Source organism: Lagopus leucura, unplaced genomic scaffold (assembly GCF_019238085.1).
Source record: "Lagopus leucura isolate 7727_CA_CO unplaced genomic scaffold, USGS_WTPT01 Super-Scaffold_810, whole genome shotgun sequence".
Lineage (NCBI taxonomy): Eukaryota > Metazoa > Chordata > Aves > Galliformes > Phasianidae > Lagopus > Lagopus leucura.
In genome coordinates, this window is record NW_024962261.1 from 9,999,970 (window position 1) to 10,015,251 (window position 15,282).

At 45.5% G+C, this 15,282-nt stretch overlaps 1 protein-coding gene across 3 annotated transcripts in view; it reads left to right on the forward strand.

Moving 5' to 3' along the window:
• Nucleotides 1-11,275, forward strand: part of SLC44A1 (solute carrier family 44 member 1) — a 79,317-nt gene extending 68,042 nt beyond the window's left edge. For 2 of the 3 annotated variants that reach the window (XM_042866182.1, XM_042866186.1), the window contains exon 16: nucleotides 9,198-11,275. In XM_042866182.1, coding sequence (XP_042722116.1) covers nucleotides 9,198-9,278 — 81 coding nt within the window. In that variant the 3' untranslated portion in view covers nucleotides 9,279-11,275. Of the gene's footprint in view, nucleotides 1-208; nucleotides 333-9,197 lie in introns of those variants that run through there. The other variant, XM_042866184.1, reaches the window with a different exon arrangement.
• Nucleotides 11,276-15,282: the final 4,007 nt, after the last annotated feature.

A 15,282-nucleotide genomic window follows, 5' to 3' on the forward strand; every position in this document is an offset into this window, starting at 1 on the left:
GTCTCGGCTTCTGTGCTCTGTGGCAGCCTGCCCTCTAGATGGGAAGCTGCAGCAGTGCTGTGCGTGGCTTTTTGTCTCCCTCACTTGTCCTGGTGCCAAGAAAAGCCATGCTGTACAAGCGCTCTGCTGGGCTGGGTGGGCTGAATGGGGTTTTGTAGAGCAAATGTGTTTGTGTTGTCTTTCTTCTCAAAAATCTTTTGCTCCTCAGCTTTTTCTTAGGGGTATGAAAATGCCTCATTAACTCTATGCTGCACATACAGATGAAGTCTCCAGGTTCCTTGGCTTCTCCACAATGCAGGCTCCTGAAGGGTCAAACCCACACTGAGCAGGTTGATGAGCCTTCACCTTCCATCGTGCACATGCAGAGTCTTTTGCTCACAGCCCTGTCAGGGCTGCTAAGGCTACCTGCACCTGCTACCTGCTAATGTGCTTTGTCCTACAGAGACAATTTTGGGGGAATGAGAAGTGGGGAAAGGTGAAGGAAGTCCTGTTCTGTATTGTGATAGCTGTGCAAACTTTTCATCCCAGTGCTGCCCCGACTTACTTGGAGCCAGCTCCTCATTAAAAAATGTTTTATACACATTCCCCGCTCTGTAAGCAGGGTCTCTGTTCTGCAGAGATGTTCTGAAGAGCTCAGAAAGCTACAGATGGGTGGTGCACAGAAGCAATTCATAGCCACATCTGTGTAATCTTATTAGCAGAGATGAGTGCAAATGCACGTTAATCCTCCTCGTCTTCCAATGGGCACACCTAGTTTCTGCTTTCTCTGGCTGCCAATTTTTTTTTATAAACTAATATGCCAAGCTGAACAATGTTTTCTCTTTGTATAGTTATTTACTGCAAACCACATCAGCACTGCATTAGCATAACATGGTTTAATTCACCTGGGAGCCGCTTCCAGCTCTGATGTTGAAGCCATTGTGGCAAAGCAGTGAATGAATGAAGTCGGGATGGAAAGGGCCTCTGTACACAGACAGTTTCCCTGAAGGTGCGCCCCCTCATCTGAGAACAGCTTTTTCGTGTCTGTTTAAAGGATGAGGCTGCGTAGCTTGGCTGGGTGGGTTTGGTTGCTTGGAGCAGGAGAGGCACAGTAGATGCTGTTCATCAGCACAGGAGGTCTTGGCCTTCTGTGGGGCTGCGACCTTCAGCGTGCCACAGACTGAATTCTCCCAGTAGTTCCTCCCCTCCAGCCACGGCTCCTTCCTCCCACAGGAGGCACCACCAAGGAGCTGACCCAGTTTTAGTCGCTGGTATTCAGATGTTTAATGAAGATTAGCCAGTGCCTAGGGAAAGATTATTTAGAATTTCTAATTACTGTTTAAATTATGGGTGTGTGAAGTGGATGAAGCTTGCACTGTATGCAGAGCACCTACAGAAGCTGCTCTTCTGACACCTACTGTCATACTCTGCACCTGACTCATTCCTCATTTGTCAGTGTATAAGAAAATGCGCTGTAAGGGCAGACGTTGTAAGACCCTTGTTAAAGGAGTCAAAGGTGGAAGCAAAGCTGATGGCAGAAGCTCTGAATTGTTTTGTTTGGCCACCTGAGCTGGCAGTAATCAAGTGGGAGGTAAATAAACGGGTGAGCGGGTGTTTGACTCTTACGTGCTTTGAAGAAGGAAAAACAAACCTGAATCCTCTGACATGCTGGGGGAAAAAAGAAAAACAAAATGTGAGTCTTCCGCAGTCCCAGAAGCAGTGAGATGTCACGTGATTTTAATTACTTTTCTGACAGCTCTTAGCTGTCTTCCGGTTCTAAGCACAAAGCCATGGAGGAGTGCAAGCCCTGAGCAGAGAAAAGCCAGCAGGTATTGGTGGTGTTGGTTGGAGCAGGGTGGTGTGGCAGGGCCTGCTGTGTCCCTCCTCCCTGCTCCGGGGGGCAGCTTGGTGACTGGACACAGCCTGGCTTCCCACGGCTGCTCAGCACCACCTGCTCTGGGGCTGGAGTCCACTGCCCACAGTCCCTGTGCTTGCTGTCTGGCTGATGGGAGTGCCAAGAAGGTGAGTGCAAACCGTATCAAATGCTGAAACATTTCTAGAGGAAGGAAGGGGATTTCCAGGAGTTTGCTGCCTGTTTCATCATGCCTCATAGGAGGGCTGCAGAGGACTGCCCCGTTCTTGTGAGCACACTCCTGCAGCCTGCAGGAAGCCTGCAGGAAGGCCAGAGGTTGATTTGAACACTCAGGTGTTGTATCCATCCTCTGTGAAACAGCACAAGGGCAGGAAGCTTTGAGAGGGGGCTGCAGCACAGAGAGCATTTGGGGTTCTCACTTGGCTGTGCTGAAGCTCAAAAACTGTATCAAAGCATGATTTTCTCAAAACCCACAAACAAACAAAGCTACTAACAGACCCGGCACAGGGATGTGCATTTCTGAGCTTCCCAGAAGTGCATGAGAAGCAGCACGTTTCTTTGCAATGTATTTGCTTTTCTGTTTGCATCTACCAATTACAGCTTCCCTGGAATAACAAAGCTTCTGCTGGCAATTAAAAAGAATTAGGTCATCTTTGGCTAGAATGAGGCTTTTGCATAGACCTATATGGGAAAACTGCAAGAAGGCAGACAAGCCTCTATGGTCTGGGATCGTTGAATGTGCAGCAGAAGGGGCTGCTGGAGAAGCTGTCCTTCAGCATCTTACTTCTGCAAAAGATCAAAGCTGTCCTTGCTTCCTCTACTGAGAGAGACACTGTTAGGGGGTCTGAGAAGTAAAAAGGCACCATATCAAACCAGGACAAACACCATTGTGCTGTAATATCAGCAGCACCGCAGGCGATTGGTGCTGAGCATGTCATGTCTGTATACTTTGCAAATGGTGCTTGATTTAGTGATTATTAGGTGGAAACATACTAAACCAGAAAAATGTGGCTGCTCTTGAGCCAAAGGGTTAATTTTTCATATTAAAGTGCTTCAGTGACTGTTTCCAGATGAGCCCTGCCAACTTGCAGCCTAAGGCCACAGCTCACTACAAGGCATAGGCAGCATCAAGAGTAAACTTTAACAGCTTCATCGGCTATTCTGTTCCCTCCTTTGCAGTCACAATATTGAAATCCAGGGGGAACTGAAAGCACTCTGACTGCAGAGCCTGTCAGCCAACTGTTGTAATTTGGCCGTGAAATAGATAACCATTGACTAGCAAGCACAATTAGCTAATAAGATCAGTGCTTCGTCATAACCCCACTTCAAAGAGACTGCTGGTAGAGCAAATTTGACACCAAAATAGCATCACAGGAAATGCTTATTCCTTAAAACTGAAGGTGTATCCAATTAAGCAGTGTTGCAAAGAAGCCAGCAGTGACTTTCACCACAGGCTGCCATCAGCAGCCGTTTATCTGCAGAATGCTGTGCACAGACCCGTGATATCCTCCTCAAGCAGCTCACTGGCTCAGCTCATGCCTTCACCCGTGTCACTGCTCTTTCCCCTGCCCATGAAGACCAGTACATCAAAACAGCCACACATATTTTGCTGCAAACCATTTTGATGCATTTCTAGAAGAAGAGCTTGCTGGGGCCCGAGCTGCACACAGCTTATTAGCGAAGCTTTTTAATATCCAGCAATGTCTGCTCCTCCTGCATCCTGCAGGGATGAGCTCTGCTCCCTGGGCTGTGCTCCCACAGCCCTGACAGCAAGCCTAGTGCCAGGATTCCTGCAGCTGTGTCAAGAAATTTGCAACATGTTTTGGGTTTTATTTTACATTATAAAACCAAGTGACTCACTTTTTTGTCTGTTCTGGCCCTCAAGCAAGCCATCAGCAAACAGCGCATCTTCTGAGAAAGATAGAAATCCTGGGGCCTTCAGAGGCACTTCCTAGGCCAGTGCTGGTTGCTGAGAGGAGCTGCTGATGGGAGAACATCTTCAAACTTCCCTTTCTGCTCCCACTGCCTTCATGCCCTCTCCATCTCCTGGCTGGCTCTGGACTGAGCTCACTGCAGTGCCAGCCACAGCTGCTGTACGGTTTGATGCCTTCCTCAAAAATGGTTACTGCCTGTTCGTCAGCCTTCTAATGGATGCTCATGGTTCTCATCCTCCCAGAGGGGCTGGCTTCTGACAATGTTTGCTCCTCTGCAGGCTATGGGTCCAGAACCTGGCATGATTTCCCTGCTGGGTGCAGCCAGACTGTGAGTGCCATGCCAAGCATGAGCAGATGAGAATCTCACCATGTCACTCCCCCAAATCCAGGTCAGGAGAAGGTCCACCAGTGGCAGTGATGGTACCTGACCCTCTTGCTCCAGCTTGCTCCCAGCTGGTCAGTCTGGGATGTAAGGTGACACACCAGAGGTTGCTGCTCTCCAGAAAGAAGCAGGAAATCAGCCTTCAGGGCAAAATTTATCTGCTCCAGTGAATTTCAGTTATGGCAGCTGCAAGACAGAGTCAGAAAGTCCTTTTGCACTCCCCAGCTTCTTGTGCATAAGGAGAGTTAGGCTCATCATGCTTAGCTGCACCATGGTTTTTCCTGCTGCATCTTATTTGCTGTACACTCATCTCTTCCCTGCAGTGCATGGGGACTTAAAGGAGTCTGGTCTCTTATCATAGAATATCACAGAACCATAGAATATTGCAAGTTAGAAGGGACCCTCAAGGATCATGGAGTCCAACTCCTGGCTCCACACAATACCATCCAAAATTCAAAACCTGTATCTCTGCTGCTGTTGCTCATCTAAGGGGGCAACACAGCTTTCTCCAAGGTGTGAAAATGTTGTCTTCAATGATGTCACATTCTCATCCATGAGTCTTATATCCTCCAAATCATCTTTTTTTTTAATCTCGTCTATATCACTGCAACCTTGTTTTCTCTTTGAACAAACATGAGATCTTCATGCAGCAGGCAGCACTCACCTGTGCCCCCATTGTCTGTATTTCTTTTTGCTTACTGTCCTGCCCTACTCTTCCCCTGCACCCCATCCCAGGCATGGCCTCAGTTGTGCCTATGTCATCCCATCTGTTCTTTGTTGTCCTCTGTGATTTTCCCACATCACCACGAGTGGTCCCCAACTCTCCCCCTCTCAGCCCCTCCCTTCCCACCTCCCTGCTCCTCCTGCTCAGACCCTGGGTGCTGCATAGCCAAAGCTGCTCACGCTGACTCTTGATCCTGCTATCTGGCAATGTTCCTCTTCTGCTGCTCACTGTCTCTGTCCCTGTCAACTCAGGTATCCTATTTGTCCGTCTTAGGGATCTAGACATCCCTTGGGGAAAGGAGGTAAAAGCTGTCTCTGCTCTGCTGTGCCCTGGTAGCTTAAGGTAGGCAGATGGACAATAGCTCCAGCCAGTGCCTGCCTCTTACTGCTTGATGACCATGCTGTTCTGCTGCTATTTTTAGCTGTAATCTCCTTCTCCATTTAGTAGCTAAATGCTGGTAACAGAGAACACGGCTGTGTTGCTGCTTTCCTGCACCCTCTGTGCTACCATTTCTGTCTCTGTGCATGCAGGTTATCTGTAGCACTTGATAAAACAGAGCTCCCACTCTTACACAAAATATCATCCATGGAATTTCAATTGCACTTGCCTCTGCCTCCCTTAATCCTGCTGCAAACAGAGTGGAGAGCAAAATGCACTTTAAAGTGCTTTTAAGCATCTCACAATGAAACGATTTGAATAAGGACCCAAAAGCCTCATGCACTGTGGATTTCAACTGCTCTCTTCAGTGGCATTCAGTTGAAAGGAAAGGATGCAGGGTTATCACGTGGGTGGTGATGACTGTCAATGTAAGTGGTAATCTTAATATTCCATCCAGAGAAGCAAGCCTGGCTCAGACCTGAACAGTCCAAAGCTTTCTGTTTAGTGTGTGTGTTGACTTGCCATGTAGTAAACACTGGGGTTTACTTGAAGTGCTTGCTCTTTTTGAGGAGGTGTGAGAAAGCTGAATACTGCACTCCGTTTGCAATCCAGAAACACAGGCTCACCGATTTCTGCAGGGTTTTGCTGTGCCTTTCAACAGAAATCCAACAGCACCTGAAAGTCACTTGTATCTTTGGTAACTAGTATTTTTTAATTAAAGCTTCCTTCTGTTAATGATTTTAGCAGGCACAGTGCCACATGCTCTGAGGCTTTGTGTCCTTTGTTCCTCAGCTCTCTTCTGAAAGGCCACAGCTGTACACCGCAGTGCACAGACCAGCCATATATGCCAGCTCTTCTAATTGCGGATTTGACCCTGAATCAGTCTCACAGTGCCCTCTCCTGCACCAATGTTCAGCATTACCTTCTGAGAGCAGGGACTGAAAGAACCTGTGGACAAGGAGTGCAGCAAAGGGACTGCTGATAACCAAGTCTAGTGGGAATGCTTGTGGGGATGCAGCCTGTCTTAGCATAATGCAGGTCACAGCAAAGGCAGTTGAAGTGTTTGCAAATTTGCATTTCCCATGTCTTTGCTCTTTCCATCTCTTAGGGAATTCCTCAAGACTTCCCAACAAGTTCAATAAACTCTCAGCCAAATAAAAACTTCAGCCACTGCAGGAGAGGACACAATCCTCCTCCAAGGACCTGGCAGAAGCCACCTTTTATATGCTTGCTGGTGATCAGTCTGTGATGCCTCTGACCAGCAAATGTCTGCTAATCCAAATTGCATTAGCAGCAGGCAGCTGCTTCCTTGCAGAAACACATGCAGACAACACAGCTATTTGCTCAAGGACAACCGCCTGCTTCCTGTTGCAGGACTCTGACCACAGTGTTCCCTCCTGGAGGAACACATTTCACTACAGAGAAGGTCACAGACCAGAATTAACATATGGAGCTGCACTGATTTTCGCAGAGACTTCATCTACAGTCAAAGAGAGGGCCAAGTCTTGACAGTGATGTCTGCAGAAGTACATTGGCATCTGTTGAGGTGCCTCTCCTCAATCCCTAAAACAGAAGGGATGTCATGGATGCCCATATGTCCATCCCACATCTTCTCCTGTGGCAACTGCCTTTGCATTCATGGGTCAAACTCCACAAGCACACAGTGGGGACAGCCCCAGCAGAAGGACCTGCAGCTTATGGGAAACCTGTGCTGGAGCAAAGATGGGTCTACACCAGTCCTTCAGCCCTTGCTCCTCACTGTGGAGCAAGCCAGCAGGTTGTGATGGGCATGGACTGTCTCAGCTGGTTGTGGGTTGGTTTGTCCTGCCAAGGGAGCAGGAGGCACTGCGGGGAAGGGAGCAGGACTGTGGTCTAGGTGTATGATTGATGTCTGGAGCACCTCTCTTCCTCTGATGGAGATTTCCGGAGGTGCCAGGGACAGAGCTGGAGATGGCTGTCCCTGGGAAGAAGGCATGCTCCTCTGGCTTTCTGCAGAAAAAGAAATACACAGATGTTTCACATGAGTAGCTGAAGTTGATGGAACATTACCCTATGAGAGAGTACTTCAAATCTTCCATTTTTAAGCAGAGAAACGGTAACACAAGCCCAGATGAAACTGCTATACAAGCAAGTAGGAACATTTTACTTGCAAAGTTTCCTTGTCTTAAGAACAAAAGATAAGTCATACATAAAATAATTGCCGGAAGACAGAAGAAGACAATCAGGAAAAGGTGAAGTCCTTGGCCCAGAAATGTTGTTTGGCAGTGTAGATGGCATACAGAGGAGGTGTGGTGAAGACTGTAAATCAGGAAGCTATTGGAAAAGCATGGTCCCTCCTGGGAGGCACTCACCTCGAAGTATACTGCTATTTAAGAAAACTCTGTAGAAAAAATCCCTCCTTCAGTTTATTCAGTGGAAAGCTAGGGGTAAATCAATGGTAGGGCTGGCACGTGTAATTCCCACAACAGTTTCAGGCCACCTGCATCTGGGAGGAGAGGGCTGCCATCCAGACAACAACCTCCTGCTCCACTGTGCCCAGGTCTCCACATGTGCCAGAGCTTACCCCGCACCAAGTCTTCAGGCTCCTCTGCCCTGCCCAACTTGCCGTGTGGGTCACGCACTGTGCCAAGGGCAGATTGCCTCTGTTTGATTCCTGTTTTGGCTCCGCACTGTAAGAAAAACATTGAGACTCTGGAGAGCATCCAGAGAAGGTCAACAAATCTCCTGAGGGCTCTGAAGTCTAATGGGGAACAGCTGAGGGAGCTCGGATTGCTCCATTTGGAGAAGAAGAGACCTTATTTCTCTCTGCAACTGCCTGAAATATTGTGGTGATGTAGGGGTCAGTCTCTTCTCCCACTCAACTAGCAATAGGATGAGAGGGAATGGCCTTAAGTTAACGAGGGGAGGTTCAGGATTGATATGAGGAAAATCTTTGTCTCAGAAAGACTGGTCAGGTTCTGCCCAGGGAGGTAATGGAGTCACTGTCCCTATGGGTGCTCAAGAACTGTGTAGGTATGGCACACTAAGGGATGCAGTCAGTGATGGACTGATGGTTGGACATGGTCTCTGCCAACCTTAGTGTTTCCATGATGCTATGACTCCTGCTGCAAAACAGTCATTGCAGGTTTTCCTCTTCCAGGAATCTCGTGCCATCAGCTCAGTGTTCACAGCAATCTACTTGTCCCTGATGCACAACAACTTTGCTTGCAGGAGGTAGGAGGTTCATCATACTCACTTTTGTACTCCACCAGCAAAGTGGACGTAGGTATACATAGAGTTTGTGCCTGCCAGCTGGCACTGGGTGACCAGGTCCAAGCACAGAAAGAGGATGAGGAGGTTCTGAGCCCATTAAGCAGGCAGCCACTGATCTGCGCTAACAAGCAGCTGCACAAAACCTCTCATGTCCTCCACTGCATGCCACCACCCCAGCTTCTCCTTGCTGAGTGCCAGCTAAGGCAGCAGTGGGGCCCTGGGCACACTCTGTCTCACCACAAGAGCCTGAAGACTGTGTCCATGATGTGCTTGGAGAGTCTTGTATGAGGGAAGGGAGGACCAGAAGGCAAGCATGAAAAGCAGTGTTCCTTAATTTGTAGTGGTTGGAGGAGTGCAGTCAGCCATGCAGTCCTGCAAAGTGCAGCCAGCCTTGAACACTGCACTAAATGTGCTCCCTTTCTCCAAAAGGCAACTCTCATGTTGATCTCTTCTCTGGAGTATACCAGCACACAGCTTTGTAGGATAAAGCTCTTCTTTCTTCATCTCCTCTTTTTTCCTGTTCTGTAACCCTCTATTAATAATAGCATTTAACAGTGGACACTTTTACCCAGGTGTTCTTGCTTTTATGAATCCAAAAATCTTCCTTGATGTGCTATTTTTTTTTATTCTAACGTTTCTTCAATTTTTCTCATTTCTTTCTGCTCATGACTGCAGGGCTTTTCAAAATTTGCTTCAAAATGTGAAGTGACTTCTGGACTGGTGGCTCCAGGCCAGCCTTCCATTTGTGGTGGCTAAGAAAATGTACTTATTCCCTCTGTTTTATTATGGGTCAGAGCTTATTGCAATAGCCAGTTCCACATGAAAGGAGCAGCTCTGGAATCTGACAAACTGAAATGATCGAAGAACTCAACTTCCATCTTCTTGGACAGGTAACTCCCAAGAAATATCCTTATCTTCGTTTTCATGTAATGGGTTTTTTATTCTTTTCCTCGGCTCACGTGAACTCCCCTGGCTGCTCTTTATTTGAGCAGTGTACATAAATGTACCTTCTTACAGAGGTGTATCCTACATCTTAAAAAGAAGGAAAGAGAACTTTTACAGCAGTTAACCAAAACTGAGCTGAGTTTGGTTTTTTTGTTTGTTTGTTTGTTTGTTTGTTTGTTTGTTTTTTGAGCCTTACCTGACCCAACAGGAAGAGCAAGCAGTAGAAGAGTACCAAGAGTAGCAGGGCTGAGGTGGCCCCACATCAGCCAGCACGCCCTGGAGCAGTGCCTCAGTAGGTGTGTATAGGAAGGCTGTGTGCAGCAGCAGTACCCAGTGTATGGAACTTACAGATATGAGGATAAGATATGGGCAAGTAAATAATTATGGAATGCAAAATGAAAATGGCATTTTGGAGAAAAAGGGCATGTGGCTAATTAATTGGCCTCAGAAGGATTTTGCCTTGTGACTTCAGAGCAGTCTCAAAGCAGGGTTGGGGAACATGCAGATAATGAAATTTGCAAAACCAAACACCAGGAGCACACAGAGGCCCTTTTGCCAAAACCACAGACTAATTCTGTGTAAAGCAGGTGTATAAATAAAAGTGCAAAATGTGTAATTGTATTTATGCATACACGTATAATACATTTAGTGTAAACTGGATACATGAAAAAATCCATGGATAACTACAGGAAACTGCAGAAGCTGCATGAAGCAGGTGAGTAGTGCTGACTCTGAGGTGGTAAAAGCCCCATGTTAGCTTGTGGCTAAGCTACCTTTCTGACCCAGAGTGTCGCAAACCCTGGCCTGCTTGCTGCTCCTGACCCCCCAGACTGGTGGTATTCTCCAGTGACACTTCCTTCCATCCACTGGACAATGGTGTGCTGAGCACCAGCTGCCCACAGCACCTAGTCCCACACTGGAGGTCATTTGATCATACTGGGAGAGCTCGTGGGTCTGCAGGGCAACAGCACAGCTCCCCAGGGCGCGCAGCCGGGTAGAGAGAGACAACACCTAGACTCTGCTCCTTGCAGGAAGGGTCCATACAGGAGTCAGGCTCCAAGATCTCTGTATCACAGAAGAACCACTGATGTCATTTGTCTGGCCTTTGACACGGTCCCCCATAACATTCTTCTCTACACATTGGAAAGGTATGGATTCTATGGATGGACTGTTTGATGGACAAGAATCTGGTTGTGAGATCATAGCCAGAGAGTGGTGGTCAATGGCTCAGTGTCCGGATGGAGATCACTGACAAGTGGTGTCCCTCAGGGATCAGTACTGCGCTCTTCAACATCATCAGTGATATAGACAGTGCAATTGAGTGCACTCTCAGCAAGTTTGCGGATAACACCAAGCTGAGTAGTGCCTTAACATGCCCGGGGGACAGGATGCCATCCAGAAAGAACCAGGTAGACTCAAGCAGTTATCTCAAGAGAATCTCTACAAAACCAAGGGCAGTGTCCGCACCTGGGCCACAGAAGCCTCCACTAGCAACATGTTGAGCTGGAGCTGAGATTAAAAGGTTTTATCCTCCCTGTCCTGATTTATTACCAAGTGGTCATAGTGACTTACATGTCAACCACATCAAAGTCTTTTCCTCCTTCCTCATAACTCACTGCCACTAAGGACAGATTTGCCACTGATCTACAGTACTTCATATGATGCAAACACATTAAAAATCCTTGGAGGGTTATGACATCCTCATTTGACATTTTGTTTACACTGGCATGAAAGTGTCATTAAATGAAGGGCAATTCAAGTCTTGGTTCTTTTTTGTTTGTTTTTAATTTTAGTTTTCAAAAAGCTGAATGCCTTGTTGTATATGAAAATAGAAGTGCAGTAGATTTTAATGTAAATTACAGGGGAGGGAATCAATCATTTAAGTCCCAAAACACATTTTGCTCTCCTCCCTTTCTAATAGAAAGTCTATTAAGAAAATTCTCCAAAAAGCAAAGCATTATTTTACTAAGTATACATATATAAGAAACAGCTCTTAGCTCAAAGCAATGTTTGTGCATTCATTTCTGTGTCTTTGAATGGAGACAGTTGAAACAGGAAAGCAATTTCATAGCCACAGCTTTTTTTGTGTGTGCATAAATAATCCATTGTTTTGTTTCACTCAGCAACTGACTCAAGGTTGAAAAGAACAGTAGAAAAGCCTGTTTTCCTCTGTTCACTGTCCTCTATTCTCAGTATGAATCAAAACACTGTGTGGAAGACAAACCTCTACTAGTTTGGAAATATCAGTGGGAATTTTAATAAAAAATTCTCAGTTCAGTTCTTTAACTGCAGCTATCATCCACTTTGTTTTGAAAAATAGAAGTTCAGTATAAAATAGTAAAATGAGCCATCATTGCCCTGACTTCTGAGGATTTCATGTTCATCAAAGTAATAATGTGATGAACCAAGTGCTGAAAGAGCAGCACTATCACCATCCCTTACCCAACCATCGTGACTCCAGAAAGATCTGGGGCTGACCCATGAAAACCATCTCACCCCCTCACTGTTTTCATGTAGCTGCCTGGAAGGAAAGCCAGGAAAGCTTTTATCATTATTGAATGTCTCCACCCTATATCTAGCTTAAGTCTTGTTTGAATCACTGGAATGGTTCCTCTGCTTTTCTGCTTGCTATCTGTCCATATGCTGTCTCCTTCAGAAAGACCAGGGGCCTGAAAAAATACACGAGGAGAGGAGAGGAGAGGAGAGGAGAGGAGAGGAGAGGAGAGGAGAGGAGAGGAGAGGAGAGGAGAGGAGAGGAGAGGAGAGGAGAGGAGAGGAGAGGAGAGATTAGTGGGGGGAGTTTGTTTGGGACGTGATCTTGCTTTGGTACGTGCCTACATTCATGCCCCCAGAAGCACAAATGTGCTCTGGGTCGGTGGTGGGAATGAGCTGTTTTTTATTGTAACCCATGAAAACACAGCCTTTTGAAAGTGACAGGTAACAGTGACTTTCAACTGTAGGAGCGAGGTCAATTCATGCCAGAGCCAGAGAAATCTGCACATTAGCCACTTCTTTAGCTGTATGTTGTCATTTAACCCAGCAAGCAGCTCAGCACCGTACAGCCCTCAGCTCACTCCCCTCTTCTTCTGGGAGGATGGGGAAGAGAACTGGTAAAAAAAAAGTAAAACTCCTAGGTTGAGATAAAATCTATTTACTAAATCATAAAAGGAAGATAGAAATAATAGCAATGATAATACTGTAATACGTAACACTATTAAACGCTATTAACACTGTTTCACTCCTACAACCAAAACATAGCAGCATATCTGATTCTATGAATAAAATCAAGTCTGTCCCAGCTGAAACCAAGATGCTATAGCAGTTGCCACAGCCCTTCTCATGTCCAACACAAAACAAATACTGACAAATAAATAGGCTGACTTCCTACCTCGCTGTTTTGCTAGCTTGCTTTCTCAACCAGAGGTGCAGTGTTAATCTCTAACCTCTTTCCATTCAGAAATACAACCTGTTGTCTCCTCCTCACATGCACAGAAATATCGGGCGCAGCAAATAACTTGAAGCACTGCACAACTGTGGGCTTGGAGTGGAAAGAAAAGAATCTCAGTGTTGAAACTGTCATGAGCTGAAGGTAGTAAGATGTCAGCAGGCAGCCAGGTTATTGAGGTTAAATCTTGCTCTATGCTTCAGATATTAAACTGTAGCAAAGCAGCGTGTTTAGTGCCAGAAGGAAGTTAGTCTGGGGCAAAGTCCTTCCTTCATTTTATTATCTCTGTTGTAAAGCAGTGTTATTACAGAATTGTTGAACAGATGTTTCTAATTTTCACTCCATGTAGAGGCGAATTAAATTCAAGCTCTACTGCTATTATTCTGCGATTATCCGAGCAAGTTCATTCTTTGTTTCAGCGAGCTGAAGTGTTTCTTCCTACTGCAACTTTCTTGCCAACATTTGCTTCCTTTGATTCTTTCCATCATGTATGTTATAAGAGCCTCAACTTACAAGACATTCTCTAGTCTCTTTTCCATTCTCTTAATGAGCTTCTGCTCATACTTTAGATTTGTAGCCATCTGTCCATAAGACACCCTATCTAACAAGGTTTCTGCAAAGGATTTGGGCTAAAATCCTGCATGTGTTCCTAACATTGGTGGCTCGGCCACCAGTGGTTATATGTTCCTTCTGAGTCTTGTAAGGTGGCTGATAAAGTAACGTGGACCAGAATGTTATTTGAAGACACTTGCTTTTACAGAGGAATCATCTGGTAGACTAAAAAATATGTCATTTTCAAACTGAAGTGTATTAAAATGCTTAATTAATTATGATTCTTTGTCTTCTCTGGTAATAATGCCATCTTGCTTTTTTTTTTTTTTTTAAAGGCACCACTTTACATAAACATTTCCTGAAAAAATAATAATCTATAAAAAATAATAATAATAATCTAATATTCACTTTTTTTTTTCTCTGCAGATTTATTGTTTCATTTTTTTCAACCCGAAATATACCATGACAAGATCTAGGGATTTCTGTGGAGTTTGTTGGAGTACTCCTCCTCACGAGAAATGTAACAAAGGGGTTTTTATCTCTTTTTATAGGAGACAGGTCTTGCACCTGGGTCAGGAGAACCCCCGCAACCAATACAAGCTGGGGGATGTAAGGATAGAGCACAGCCCTGCCAAAGAAGACCTGGGGGTACTGGTGGATGGCTGTGAGCCAGCAGTGTGCCCTCACAGCCCAGAAAGCCAACCGTATGCTGGGCTGCAGCAAAAGCAGAGTGCCCAGCAGGGTGAGGGAGGTGATCCTGCCCCTCTGCTCTGTGCAGGTGCACTGCAGCACACCTGGAGCATTGCAGCCAGGTGTGGAGCCCTCAGTACAGGAGAGACATGGACCTGTTGGAGCATGTCCAGAGGAGGGCCACAAAAATGATCCAAGGGATGAATCCCCCTCTCTACAGAGCTGAGGCTGTTCAGCACAAAGAAGAGCTTTGGAGAGACCTGGTAGCAGCCTTTCAGTATCTAAAGGGGAGCTACAAGAAAGAAGGGGACAGACGCTTTAGCAGGGCCTGGGGTGATAGAACAAGGGGAAGTGGTTTCAAGATTAAAAAGGGGAGATTTAGGTTAGATATGTCTTTTACAGTGTTATAGGTTATTAGACTTTTATAGTGAGGGTAGTGAGGCACTGGCACAGGTTGCCCAGTGATGACAAGGCGTAGATCTGCATGTCTCTGTTCATTGCAGGAGAGCTGGACTAAATGACCTTTGAAGATCCCTTCCACCTCCAAGAATTCTGTGATGATTCTATGATGATTCTGTGATGAATATACATACAATAACATACGTTAGTACTACTGTGCAAATCACAAATATCTCATTATTGTTCCCTTAACAGCAATTCTAATAACATGAAACATTTTTTCTCACAAATATTTCCAAAATCTCAGATCACACACACACAAAGATTACAAACAACTTCGCAGAAAATCTTAGCAGATATTCTGTTGTTCCATTTGGTCAGTTTGTGCTTGTGAAGATGATAAAGGAGCCTATAAAAACATAGAGTTATTTTCTAAAGGTGAACCTTCCTCTGAATTTGCAGTTTGGTAATAAGAGAGAATGTAAGAAGATGTGTTGTTGGATCTCTCCACTTCTCTCCCAGGCCAAGACACTGAAAATTCTTAGTTTTGTTTCTGGACTCTTCAAGGAAAATGGCATTGAAGACTCTTGTTTTTGATTCATGGAGTATTGGTCATGCTAAGTCTGCAGTCTTCTTGAGAAGCTGTGCCTGAAATTGTAGGCATTTATTTTAAAACTGACAGCTGCTTTTAAAAAAAAAAAAAAAAAAAAAAAAAAAAAAAAAAAAAAA